Source organism: Anguilla anguilla, chromosome 14, assembly GCF_013347855.1.
Source record: "Anguilla anguilla isolate fAngAng1 chromosome 14, fAngAng1.pri, whole genome shotgun sequence".
Classification (NCBI taxonomy): Eukaryota; Metazoa; Chordata; class Actinopteri; order Anguilliformes; family Anguillidae; genus Anguilla; species Anguilla anguilla.
In genome coordinates this window covers 9,866,583-9,880,925 of record NC_049214.1, presented here as the reverse complement: position 1 = coordinate 9,880,925, position 14,343 = coordinate 9,866,583, and the positions used below count along the sequence as shown (strand labels likewise).

The window sequence follows — 14,343 nt, the reverse complement described above, 5'->3', positions numbered from 1 at the left end:
CCAGATAACATATTGTAAACGAGTAAACCAGTAACCCAGAGGATATAGATTACTAATATACATGCTTATCTTAAGTTTAATTAAATATTTTGAAATAAAATGAACAAAGATCTTTCATTTAATATTTTTTTCCTACAGTAAGCCATAGTAGGCTTGTTTTCAACAGTAAAATCCCTTAAGCTAAATCCTTAAACATATCACACTAATGCCCGAGCATCACAGTCATCAAATGTGTGCTTTCACCCACAATTTGCAAATAAATTTACTGATGTCTTTCCCACATATAAATGCAGATGCTACTTTAGACACTGTTCTTATTGAAACACTAGCCATCCGTGCACCAATAGTGAACCCCCTTTCAAAGTTACTTCAATCTTTTCCTCTGGTCATCTTGATCCAAAATCGAGGTCAACTGGACCTGCTCAAAACTTTTATACATGTCATAGAGCATAATAGGATGTTAATTGCTTAATTGTATCATTCAATACACCTGTATGGAAGCATCTTCATTCGTTTTGTTACTCCACTCATTCAGGTTTTCCCTTTAATTTGTCATCCATCTGTGTGTGTGTGTGTGTATTTATTTATTTATTTGTTTAATAATGATTTTAAAGCACACCTTAAATATTTTGATAGACACACCTGGTTATGTTGACAAAAATCATTTTCTAACAATGAATTTAAAACAAATGTGCTCATGTTTCATAGATGTTATGAACGCAACTTAAAAATATGATTTTGCCCTAGAGTCTTTTGACTGTTTTTCAGGCATCAGAATTGTCTAGGATTTAGTCTAGGATTGCACCTATAGTTTTTGTATTTCATTATGCCATTTTTTGAAGTGTCAGGTGTACTGAAACACTGCAATTATTCCTCTGAACATGCTTCCAAAAATAATTTGTGCCAGCTATTGGCAGGTTTATGAGAGGATATATTTTTTTTCTATTATGGCAGTTTATCATTGATTAGCTCTTTTTAATCCTTCATTGAACCAGGCAAGGTCCTTTCATGTTAAATGGGTCATGTAGAGACCCAGCTTCATCTCTCCAGATACAAGCCCACCATAATTTATTTTACACTTCAGTCTTGAGTAAATTATAATGAATTGTTTGGCTCCATCTTTGCATGTAACAAGAAGTAAAGCTACATGTAGCAGAGGGGGATGCATTTATTCAGGGTGACTGAAACTCTATTTCAACGATGACATTGAGTGATTTGAATGAAACGGCTAAACAAACCGCCATCAATGTGCAATAGTCAGGCTACGGCAGCAAAGGTCCTACAGTAGAAAGAGACGGAACACTCAACCATATTTAACACTCAGGCTATCCTGATGTAAAGCTGCAACATCTGCATGAAACACCATGTTTAATACTGTACGGAACTGAGGTTGAACCACGTGAAGGTCATTGCAACAAAAGCACCCCTTAAGTCCTTTGGCACGCTGCATCTGGGGTATATCCTTTAAGTCCATCATCTGAACATCAACACAGCTACAATCGAACTGCTTGAACTACTGACCGGGCAGCATCACACAACAACAAACTGTTGAGAGAAAGCTGTGAAATGCAAAGAATGACCTCTTTTTTTACGGACTGTGGCAGCCATGCATGCTAGCCATGCTGCACGCTGGATGCAGTGTGGGAAGGTCGGCAGTGTTAGTGAAGTCCTTACGGTCCTGACAACAATGAGATCACCGGAACAGGAGTGAGAATGGAAGCATCCAAATCTACACACATTTTCTACACTATAGAGTCCTCCTGAATTATTCAATGAGCAGCCATGCATTACCTAAAATATACACAGGAAAACTTCAATGACAGTAAAGCACTTGAATGCGGTGGTGCTTCCGGTACAATCCGTGGTCCCTCCAGCTGGGTTTTTGTTCCACTGTTTCTGCCCTGAAGCAACAGCAGACCCTCTCTCTGTCTGGGTGAAAACGGTGGTCACGTCTTGGTTTTGGGAGTGTGAACGCTCTTTACCGCCTTGCTGCTGCCTTTGATCTCCAGGTCTCGGCTTTCTGAGAGGCTATCTTTGGATTCATTCTTTTTCTAAAGAAGAAGAAAAAAGGAGAAATCTCATCAGAAATGGAATGAAAGCGGCATATAATCTGCCCCAGGATAGATATGATCCAATAGTAGAGTGTCTGAGAACACGGGGTTGCTTTCTCTGGTGGCCTGACTACATTCCGTTCCACCAGAACATTCTTTCAGAAAAGAGAAAGGCTGTGCATTGTGTATGTTCACTGCACAGAAAAGGCAGAGGGTTACAGATTGAGATGGAATCACTGTACAGAAAGAGCCAAATCAAATGAGTGACTGAGAGGCGGCTGTCCTACGGATTGCACCTCATGGTCTCTCCAGAGCTGTTCAGACCTGACTGAATTACCAACCAAGATTTATTTTATTTTATTTTACATTTGCAATAGATATGCAATCCTGATGACACAAACGCACTGTCAAACCAAATGGCAGACTGGTTTATTGTCTTAAACTCAGTTTGGAGTTTAATCTACAGTATCCTTAATCCATGATCTGTGCTCCATGCTCCATGCTACACTGCTGGCATTTGCGTGGAGCAGGGGTACACGGGGAGGGGCCCAGAGAACTCACCTGTTGGGCGGGAGGGACACCTGAGCCGTGGGCATCGGCTGCGCGGGTGACGGGCAGGGGGGGCACCAGGTCTGTCCGAGAGCTTGCGGAGGACATCAGAGAAATAACGACAGTGTGGGCCGCACGATTAATGGCTGGATGCAAGGAACAGCAGTTACTGTGCACTCCAGTGCCTCGGCTAAATTACAGGTCCAGATACAATGTAACCTCAGTGCAGTTTGTCCTTAAGTTTATATAGCAAAATGACTGTAATGTTTCGGTTAATGTTTCATTTGAACTTGTTCCATGAATTACCACAACTGCTAATCAAAACATTTTTGTAAGGAATGAAACATTTGCCAACACTTGCGAAACATTTAATTACAATCGGTACCTTACACACAAACACACAATGGACATTCCCAATGAGTGGCATTTGTGAACAGATGCGCTATTTCTGTGTTTAATGTACATCCCTCCTTGCCTTAGGACTTACTTGACCTCTGAGAGCACAGATCTCTCCCCATCTGAACACTGGGACCTCCTGTACTGACGGAAGCTCCTGGGCGAGTGGGAGTGTCGTATTCGGATAGGGTCACCTTGAGTCCTGCAACACAGCCCGCTGTAAGACTGCTCTGTAGACTGGGTGTTAATACTCCTTTACGAAGCAGTACATGGTTCAACCATCCTATTCATAACACCACTGCCAGATAACACATCATCACCTGTGACCGTTTGATAGTATGTTCATGGCTCTGTGATGAAGTAAGCATAGGTCACTCTTTAGCAAATTACTTCATTTACAAGTAGCACAGCCACAGAGGGGATGGTTTTGTAAAAGCATTATAATTAATATTTCATGTAATGCAATGAATACCTTTGAGCTTACTTTGCATTTAAAGATGGAATGACAGATACAATGACCCACTCTAGTTATGGTCATTTTCACCATTGCCATTTTGGACAGATACACATATGAGATCAGGTTTGCAGCATCAAATCCACCTGAATTAAATTAGTTTACACTTAATTCAAGTGCAAGCCTCACATCACATCAAATCAGAGATATAGCAGGATAACCTTTTTCTTTGAACAACTATGAGAGCATTATGTATGCCCCAAAAGGAGTCTACAATTGGTATAATAATATAAAATGTAAATAAATAAAACAATTTGTGTTTTAACATTGGCTGCCTGCAGGGATTAATGTTTTATCTCCCCTAACTCCTGAATGCCTGCTGGTGCTTAATTTAAACTGCCTGGACGATTGCACTCACTCGACTTTCTTATAGGGGATTTCCTTCAGTTGCTCTTCAGTGAGACCTGAGGGATCCACCAGTTCTTTCCTAGAGGAAGAATAAGCCGTCTGTTTACACACTGTTTGTTTCCCACGAAGGATTATATTGCAGTCAGCTGACCAATTGGCACCAAACTCACTGAATGTGTTTCCACAGTTGTTCTTTAGCCTGGACATCTGGACTTCTCCTGAAAGAGATCAATGTGCAAAATGTAAAGGAAGAGAAGTTCTTTATTGTATCACAGTGTCATTTTGTGAGCAATATAAAAGGAAAAGGGGTCATTCATTCAGGGTTTGCTATATATGTACAATGGAATCTCAGGATTTAAACATTAAATGAAATCAAATGAAATACTATCACTGGAACATTTAATGTTTTTGCTGCACTACCCTATCCATCCCACACGAGGGAGACAAATTCAATCATAGCCTCATTTCCTATTTGCAAAGAGACTTGCCGAAGCTGCACCTGCTGTATTGACAACACAGCTGCTGGCCTCTCTCATTGGACACATGAATAAATCTTAACTTCTTGGTGGGAATCCAAGGCCAGATCTCCAGCACTAGGGATGCAGTTTCTTTGCCTTGCTTGTCTCTCCTTTGTTCTTAATAGCTTTGCCTTTTGAGCTTCATACATAGCATTCTCTGACTGGATTTCAGTACAGTTGGAAAACAGATGGACAGGCTAGAGCTCCTGGTTTAATGTTTTTTTGTTTTTGAGATGAGAACAAAGGTGGACTCAGTGTTTTTGATTTGTACTTTATATTGCTTTGCACAGGCAGGGTCACTCCAGGGCCATATGGGGTGTTTCCAATCTGTTTGGTTAATGAGATGTCAACTTGAGGGGCAATTAACTGTATTGATTGCCCCATTGATTGCTGGGTTCTTCCTTTGTTATTGTCTTTTGTGTAATTTGGCAATCTCTACATAGATGAAAAACAGATCATTGGTATGCTTACATTGTTCACAATAGAAAAAAAAGCCATTTTGTTGACCCAGTTAAACTTGATGGTAAAAACCTCTCAAAACATGTTGCAGAATCATGTAAGACCAGCTACATTGAAAGGCTGTCACCACAAATGTATTTAACTGTGCAATAAGCCTATTTTGAAAGGTAATCTATCTCTGCAATGTCAATGAGTGGATTTGCCTTTGTTTTGCAATGTATTGGTCTTTCCATATAAAAACTAATTTATATAACTGAAATGCCTTGTAAGAGGGTGTTACAGTATGTTTTAACACAGGCACTTGGTTTAAACATGTGTAGTTATACACATAATGTAGGGGAATCGTAGGAACATACTTAGTATCTTTGCTAAAATGCTCTCAAATTCAGTTGATAGCTTCAGACATGCCGAATGCATGACCATTATAAGTGAGTGGAAGGCAGAGTTAAGTGAAGTCAACTGTTAGTCTTATAATCCCCTCCCTACTTCCAATTTATCAGATGGTTCAAAGCACTGCCAAGAAAAGCTCTGCTGGAGTGGGAAGAGGCCTACCTCAAAAGCATAGCTAAAATCCACCTTTCTTTTATGGGGCTTTAACTGTCTCAAACTTTTTAAAAAGAAGTGAAATTATGGGCGAATTACAAAAAAAAAGTACAAGAATTTTCTGATTTCAATAGCCATAAGTTGAAAAAATGACAGATTTTAGTTGGTTTCAAAATTTATTTAACCACAGTCTCATTGAGTTGAAAAATCTCTTTTGCAAGGGAGCATCTTACTGGGGAAGCATGACCCTACATGCCTGCCCTTAAGTTTTGTTATCGCCTGCCATTAGTTACTGGTGCGGCAGTAGAATACATATGAGTCTCACATTTTCTTTGTTCTACACACCACTGTTCATTTTTGAAAAATAAACAGGCCACATATATCTTGACCCCTGTCTCTCCCCCACTTCCAGACAGACTGTGCCCATGCAGTGAGTAGAATATCGGATGCACTGGAGTGCATCCAGGTCTGTGGATAACTGGGGCCGAGACAACCACCATCTCTGGGGTTCAAGATTATTAACCGCTACACCAGTGGAAAGAAAAATAACACAGGATCAATATTTGTTTGAAAGGACTGCAGGCATAGGCCTGTGTGGCAAACTGAAAGGATAAGAGGGTCTGGGGACCTAGGGCTTACGATCGGGACCGGTGTCTGGACCGGCGGTAGTTTGGGTCATTCTGCGATCTCTCCTTCTGCCGACGGAGCACAGCTTCCCACTGAGGGGCGGAGTCCACCATCTCGTTCTCCTGCCGAGACCTGGGCGGCACAAACGAGCGCGCACACACACGAGCACACACACACACACACGCACACACACAAATCCTACTGAACTGCCAAATACATAAACAGAACTCCTACTCAGCTCGACAGCAGCACATACCAATGCCATACTTGTGTATACACTCAGCCTACACAACAATAGAACCAATATAACTGTCAGATATACACATATAATTCTCACTGTCTTCAACACAACACACCAGTGCTTTCTATGTGCACACACGCAGGCACACACTTGCATGCTCACAAACACCAATATCACTGTAATTGTTTGGTTTAAAAAACACATTCAGATTTGGGGATAGCAACACAACATTTTACTGATCTACAAGTACACACATACCAGCTATACAGCTACACACTACCTTTACAGCTATATCTGCTCTGAAATCATAGACCAACACTGCTGTCATTGCAGATGTCACCTTTTGAAATAACCACACAATATTTCAATATTAAAACTGCACACCAGTGTATTATACATCCTGCCCCCTTTTCAGCAACATTATGAAATTTATATCAATTATTTATTTGCCAAAAGATGTGGATAATCTAGGAAATTATGAAATGCATTCTATGTGGCCAGGGTCTCTAACAGTATACCATCAGGCCAGAGCTCCCAGAGGAGTCATAGAAATCTCATTTCTTCCAGCCCCCTCTCCTCTAATACACATTAAAGAGAAGGGAGGACGGGGGTGTAATAAAAGAGGGGAATTATCCATATGTGGTGCTATTGGATATTTAATGAAAATGATACTATCCCTAGAGGTACACATATATTGACACACATCAGAGGTCGTCGAGTCGAGTGAGTATTTCTCTGGCATTATCTTTTGCTTTTTCCTTCCATAAGATGGAAGAGTGATATTGAAAGATTTAATTAAAAGAGCAGAACAACTTATGTGAAACACCCTTCAAAAATGTCTCCAGAGAAGTGCAGTATGTGTAAGAATTCAAAATAGGATAGCCACCAGTGTGGAGATGGTCCTGTTTGTGAGATATGTTTTGTCCTCTGGATATGGTTTGTCAGTTCTTGATCTTACATTGTCACACAAGACGATCCCGCCATGAATGCCAGAGGTAAATAATTGAACACTGAAGAAACCTACCTGTTTCTTTTCTTCCGATGATCCCTGCTGGAGTTCTCTGACTCACTGCCACTGCTGGTGTTGCCACGGGAACGTGACCTAGGGAAAAAGCGAAGGTTAAAATTTGACCAGAGAAGCGAGAGATAAAGAAAGCCAGTGAAATGGTGTACGTTAAAGACATTTCCCTATGGCAAAGGCAGCGCTCCCCAAGCTGTCAACTAAGAGATGAAGCGCTGCTCTCTGTAATAAATCCCACAGCCGTGAAGCAGTCCTGACTAATACACTCTGGAAATACATCTCCTTGTATGATGTCTCAGAGTACTTCTGAAGACAAAAATCTTGTGTATGCACATACAATATATAGTTTTGTAAAATCATGAGTACATGCACAGGTTCATGTCCTCTATTTAACAGGATGTAAAGGAAACACTTGAAACGTTCTCATTTTTCACTCAAACACTGGGCATTAGTCAGCTAATACTTGCCCATTCAGGGGTGACATCTTTCTTCCTGCTTCTACAGTGTTGCTAAAAGCAGGCTGTGACCTTTCAGTTACTTTTATTAAATGGGAGAAATGATTCTGAAGCTCAGTGACACATTTCTTTTCACAGTGTATGTGACAGTAGTGAATGACATATAGCTGTGAGCTTACTACATTCAGCACTGAGAATTCAGAGAAGGCCACATATTCCATCAGGAAAAATGTAAATGTTTTAACATGACTGTAAACTGAAGTGTCTGGATTGTAAATGAAGATTTTTAATAGGTTATTTCCCTCACAGGTGCTCAGACAAGCAAACATAGTCATGCCCTGTACACACTTACCCAGCACAAACGTATGTACACACCATCAAACAAACATAGCCACACACTGTACACACTCACCAAACAAACATATACACAAACCCTCAAACAAACATAGCCACACACTGTATACACTCATTCAAACAAACATATGCACACACCTTCAAACAATGATGCACAAAAGCACATAGAAAAATATTATACCCAATAACTTAAATTCAAATAGAATTTCATTAAATCAACGTTACAAAAATATAGGCCTTTTACATACGAAAATAGGGCTGGCTGATATGGCCTAAAATTTCCATCATGATATATTTCAAGTTTTGGTTGATAACAATATATATATCACCATATATATTTTTTTCTCCTAATTTCAACATTCTTTAAAAGGAATACAAGACTGAGGGTTAGTAACTGTTCCCTGGAGTTTATAAGGTTATTATTAATTAATCATTATTGTTTTCATGTAAAAGGGAATCACACCCATGTGTTTTTTATTGGCCTCTCAGTGATGTTGCCTGAAGTAATAGAAGCAAGGGTTAGCAAGCTGTGATGCAATCAGTGTGAACAGTATCTTTGCCAGGGCTCGACACTGAGGATTTTTCGAGAGAGTGTTCCACTTGCCCCAGGTATATTTCCACTATCCCAGCTGCCAAAATAAATGTAACCACTTTTTAAGGTGATCATACAGTCTATTTGCACTAAAAAGTGTCAATATCAATCGACAGTACTGGTTAAAAAACAAATGTAGTCCTTTATTAAATACGAATCTGTCAATCGCTGCCACCAAATCTTAGATGACTTCTTTGCCTTGGAATTCTGAATTTCCTAGCCCTGGGTCAGTGGACACTCCTTATTGTTTTTTTGCACTGATGCTCTAATGTAACCATTAAAATCCATATAGCGGTGTAGATGATACAGCAAAATTCATATTGTGCCACATATTTCTACCAGTGTACCATTTATACCGCCCACCTCTACACCAAATGATTCAATACAGAATTCTATTCCTTTCAAGACAGATGATTTTATAAGCTTATAACTAATTACTATGAGCAGCCTACCTTCTCCGCTGCTGTTTGGCCTCGGGATCATCGTTGTTCTGGCCTTTCCTGAAACACAACGGCAGACAGTTTCAATCTATTCATGCCTGAGTGAGGGGGACTGATTTAGCACTTTTGGGCATGAGTGGCCACATATATTCAAAAGCCTGCCTTCATCCCTCTAAGACTCGGTGCTATCTGACAGGATTTCTCCCTGAAGCCAAGCGCATGAAGCGAGACCACAATCATTACCAGCAAACCACTTCTCTGCCTCCAGCCATTCAAACAACAACAAAAAAAGCTTCAATATGCATTTCTTCCAAGATATTAAGCCTTTAAAGTATATTCATTAGTGCATTTGAGCGGTGGAAATGCTTCTGTAAGACCTTCAAACCATGGCTACATTTGGCCCTTGCATGGTGTGTGCTCTGAATGTTGAATTGATATGTTGTATGAGACTGCTGTGAATGGACCACATACTCAAGACAGTCAAAGCATGCTAAGCACGGTTTGCCTTCTGCAAATAATGGAGTGACAAAATACAAATAGGAGTACCTAATAATGTGGTGACATTACCAGTGTATTATTACTGTGCTGAATATTACTGGCTAACTCGAAGACTACATTTATTTATGCTTATACTGTAAATAGTTTTGACATAGAATATTAAACTGATGCCGTTTTTGTGAGGAAAAAAGACTTTGGATCAAAAAGTATTACAAAAGAAAAAACAAATGATAGAAATGAGGTATAATGTTCTGTGTGTATATTAAGTGCCCAATCATTACTTAATCATAGTCCCTCAGAATATTTGTGCATATTATAGTATCATGAAGTACTACTCTGCATATGCCACCACTAGAGGGAGTGGTGGTCCGATTTCAGTCAGACTGAGCAGTTCCTATTTATCTATCTACCCAACTTAAAAGGAATGATCCTTACTGTTCTTTATGAATTCTCATGGAAATATTGTGTCAACCTACAAGCAATTAATTATTTTGGATTCACTACTTTGCTGGAATGTGGATTGGGGATCTCAAATAAAAGAGTAAAAAGAACTACCGGCTTTTTATTTGGCTATTTTACTATCCTTTTTGCACTTCAAATTTCCCTCTGACATTTATATTTCTTTGCCTCGAGTGCCGTTCTGAATCCAGTTTTCTTACCGCCCCTTGTCATTTATTTTTCAGCATTCTGGGGTTCAAACTTTCGCCATTTGTTTTGGCGCATTTTCCCCTCCACACTCCCTCTTTGAGAGAATATTGATTATATACAAGAACATATAACATCTTTAGCACCAGTTCTAGTTAAATCCTCACTGGCATTTTTCTCTTTTCTCAAGTGACGGACATCATGTCTGCATTTCATTATAGGGCAGCATATTACATACGGATAATGGTGACTCTCAATACGTGTTCTGAGCTTCTGAGCTTCAGAAATTCAAACAAAAATGTAATTTGCTCATATTTCAATATTTGACAATACTATGAGGGTGACAGAATGGATAGAAAATGATGAGCAGGAGTGTTTGGGATAGTGAGAGATGTACAAGGGACACATAGTAGTAGGGCGTGTGGTTGACCAGGCCAGTATTTATGTGTGTGGTTAACCAGGCCTGTATTTACACTCCCTTATCTCCGGGAGGCCGTTTCCCAGGGGTACCTGATAGTGCAGGTAGGCCAGTGTATCATTCTGAAGAAGTGGCAGCAGGAAGATCAGAGCTGTGCGTGTGCGTGTGCCTGTGCGTGCAGGTGCATGTGCGTGTGCGAGTGTGTGTGTGTGTGTGTGTGTGTGTGCGTGTACGCATACACGCGTGTGCGTGTGTGTGTGTGTGCGTGCATGCTCACTCTCTTCAGGCATGAATACCTGCGTCTGGCTAGCTGAGATGGCTCGTTCTCACTTCCTCCTGATGGGGTTCGCCTCCTTGCTGCTGGGAATTTTGGCGACTTGTTTCGCTCATTGGCTGAGTTGTACAGACCACTGAGAGGAAAGCAAAATAATTTGTTAGCTAGCAATAACAGCAATTTTCCATGCATATCAAAAGCTATAATTCAGCAAATGTGTTGCTAACTAGCTATTTCATTAAAATCTAGCTTATAAAAACAAAAACTTTACATCAGATGTATAGTCTTTGGATAGCAAAGGAAGGCAAGAACTGAATATTGGTGAAAATACATTTTAATCTTGGTTAAAAAAAGTAGGCCTAATAAGAATACAAAAATGTTTTGCACATTGCATAAACCAGCAAGGATGAGACACACAGCTTGGACGAGACACACATCAGCATCCTGTCTGGAAGTTGAAACAGGAAGACACTCCTTGATTATAAATATCTACTGATGGTTACTATAGAGCTTGTCTATAAGGGCACCCAAGACTAATAACAAAGCCACAGCATATGCATTGTCCTGAATACGATGTACAACCAATTCACTCTATGAATTAAATATAATTGCAATTCAAAATTAGAGCTTTGATTCTTTCACGCTAAGTCAAAATGTAATCCCTGTCTAATCAATTTTCATCCTCTAACAGGATCAAATAAATTAAATCTACGACTTTGAAAAAGTTCCAGGTTTAGTGAAATGAATGCATTCCAACTGGAAGTCATTTCAGTGGCCACAATACTGGCAGGAAACCACACGCAAGGTGAGCTCCTGCTTTTAAAATGTGTAGAGAGCTGGAATGACCTGCCATTTTCAACAAAGGGGACTGGGTCACAGGCATGTGGCTGAAGGCTATTTGCTAGGATTCCATTAGGGCCCTGATAGTATGTAGCTTTAAAGGATCCAGAAATGACTTAGTTTGCCTTTTTATTGTTTAATCTATAACTTTCCACAGTTAGTGAGAGCAAAATTCTCAGAGCAAGTAAAACATGAAATACTAATCAAATGTGGAAATGGTGATTATGTTTAATAGTAAGGTCCCCTAGTCACAATGCATTTGAAATAATATATAAAATAGTTTTCAGAAATACAAAATAGAGCACCCAGCTACACCTGATAATGTGCTGTGGCAAATGTATAAGAAGTTTTGATTTAAAATAATTAATATTGCTATGAAAAGCGTCAGTGGTCACCTGTTCATCTCTCAGGGTTAATGTTGGACGATTGAGATTTAACATGGAGAAAAACAATCTGTGCTTTGGATAATACAGCATGACACAGTATTGCAGCTTTAATTAATCTTTTAGCTTTCAGTGCTTTAAATGCAATTCTCCAGTTATTTTTTATTAATTTCTCCATATTTGTTGTAAATTTGTAGCACTGATCCAATGCTACATACCCTTCTCACAATTTGCTTCCCCTTCCCCCTCTTCCCCTGTGAGTTCTATGCTACTGCAGCAGGACAAAGTGAGGGACACACACACACACACACACACACACACACACACCCTACAAAGTGATAATGCGTCCCCTTTTAAAGAAGTCTCCAGGTCCCATTACTGGCAGGTTTTTAACGCTCACTCATTCAATTCCACACACAGCGTCTTCAGGCCTGCACAGCCCCACTGCCTCCTACACGTGTCTGTTCAATTTTTAATGCTGAGGTCACTTGTGAAATTTAAATGAGGTGTTGCTCTGAAAAAGCGAAATGCGGCCTGTACACTGTCAGTCACAGCAACGTCCTTTTTTCTCCAACCGTGTTTTTTGAATGAATTATTCTGCGGAAATATGAAATTAATCCGCATTACAGGGCGGTGCAGTGATTCACCACGGACAGGGCTTTTAAACATGTATTAGCTTTTTCCCGAAGATTAATCTAAAAATGTAAATTTCTTATTGATTTTCATTGACTTTCTATCAAAGGCATCAGTGCATTTTGACATGAAAGAGGAATATGAACGGAATGTACAAGGAAAGCTGGATCTTTGTATACAGTTTGAAGGATGGAGAACATTTGGATTGACTACAGGCTCTTCTGAAGTCCAAAAAAAAAAAAACTAAGACCACCAACATCTTACAGTATTTTAAAAATAAAATTGAATCAATGTGGAATTCAATTCTGCAAAAGCATTCACATAGATGACCCTCTTAATGCTCTCTTCACAGTTTTTTTAATTTGCATAATGTAATGTTTCTCCTATGACAGGGTACTTTTGGCATTTTAGGAGTGATTATACAATATCGTATCCTTGCTGAGATTTTCTCTTACTAAATGTTATTTCAGTCAAGAATCTGAATACCTTGATTCTTTGGTTCCCTCAGAGCATAGCATAAAGGTTAAAACATGCTTATAAAATTCACAGACAAACACTCTAAAATCTCTAAAATTCTGTAATTTTCTGAACTTCCACAAATGTATTTATATTATTTTGTATAGCTAATGTTCAGTTAACATTTTGTATTCCTACACAAAATAAATGCTCAAACATCCAATATTTATGGTAGAGGATTTATAAGGGGTATTACTGTAGGTAATTCACACTGATTAGTGTCAATGCTACAATGCTATTATTCAGCAATGACACAAAATGTACTATACCGTGACTGCTTTAATGAACACTAGAACAGAACTTTTCTTAGTTGTGTTAGTCCTACATGTTCTTCCTCATTGTTCTCATTTGATTCCTCAATTTGACTGTCTTGAATTTCTGATAGCCACCCAATCGGAATCCTTTTTATTATTTTTTGGCAAACTTAATTAAAAGTTTATTTCATTACAGTCAGTCATACAGTCACCAATCACATTTAATTAACTTACAATAATTGTAAAGAATCCAGGTGTAAAAATCCATCCAATTATATAACACAGAAATTGCGAGGCTGGTCCCATATTAATGAAATGAGACTGAATCTTCCAATTGTACCATCCATTCATGCTTCTTTAATTATAGTACACTGGCATGTGTGATATTGAAAGAGTACATCTTACAGCCTGAGACTAAACTTAGATGATGTGTGATGGTGTCATTTGTGAGTCTATTGTGCTGCAGAATTGTCAGAGGGTGCTGTAGACCACCCTCTGAGTCTATTGTGCTCTATAGCACCCTCTGACAATTCTGCAGCACAATAGACTCAGGAATGACACCATCACACATCATCTAAGTTTAGTCTCAGGCTGTAAGATGCACTCTTTCAATATCACACATGCCAGTGTACTATAATTAAAGAAACATGAATGGATGGTACAATTGGAAGATTCAGTCTCATTTCATTAAGAGACTGATCGTGCATTGCAGATATGGGTGAAATGTGTGGAAATGAAAACTGTGATAAGGAGTCACTGAAATCTGTTTTAGTC

At 39.3% G+C, this 14,343-nt stretch overlaps 1 protein-coding gene across 4 annotated transcripts in view; it reads right to left on the bottom strand.

The window, feature by feature from the left end:
• Positions 1–1,148: 1,148 nt before the first annotated feature.
• epb41l4a (erythrocyte membrane protein band 4.1 like 4A) overlaps positions 1,149–14,343 on the bottom strand; it is a 74,900-nt gene continuing 61,705 nt past the window's right edge. For all 4 annotated transcript variants that reach the window (XM_035391893.1, XM_035391891.1, XM_035391892.1 and 1 more), the window contains 9 exons: positions 10,966–11,079; positions 9,121–9,168; positions 7,271–7,348; positions 6,018–6,137; positions 4,029–4,076; positions 3,869–3,937; positions 3,088–3,198; positions 2,613–2,694; positions 1,149–2,051 (listed from right to left, as the gene is read on the bottom strand). In XM_035391893.1, coding sequence (XP_035247784.1) covers positions 1,947–2,051; positions 2,613–2,694; positions 3,088–3,198; positions 3,869–3,937; positions 4,029–4,076; positions 6,018–6,137; positions 7,271–7,348; positions 9,121–9,168; positions 10,966–11,079 — 775 coding nt within the window. In that variant the 3' untranslated portion in view covers positions 1,149–1,946. The remainder of the gene's footprint in view (positions 2,052–2,612; positions 2,695–3,087; positions 3,199–3,868; positions 3,938–4,028; positions 4,077–6,017; positions 6,138–7,270; positions 7,349–9,120; positions 9,169–10,965; positions 11,080–14,343) is intronic.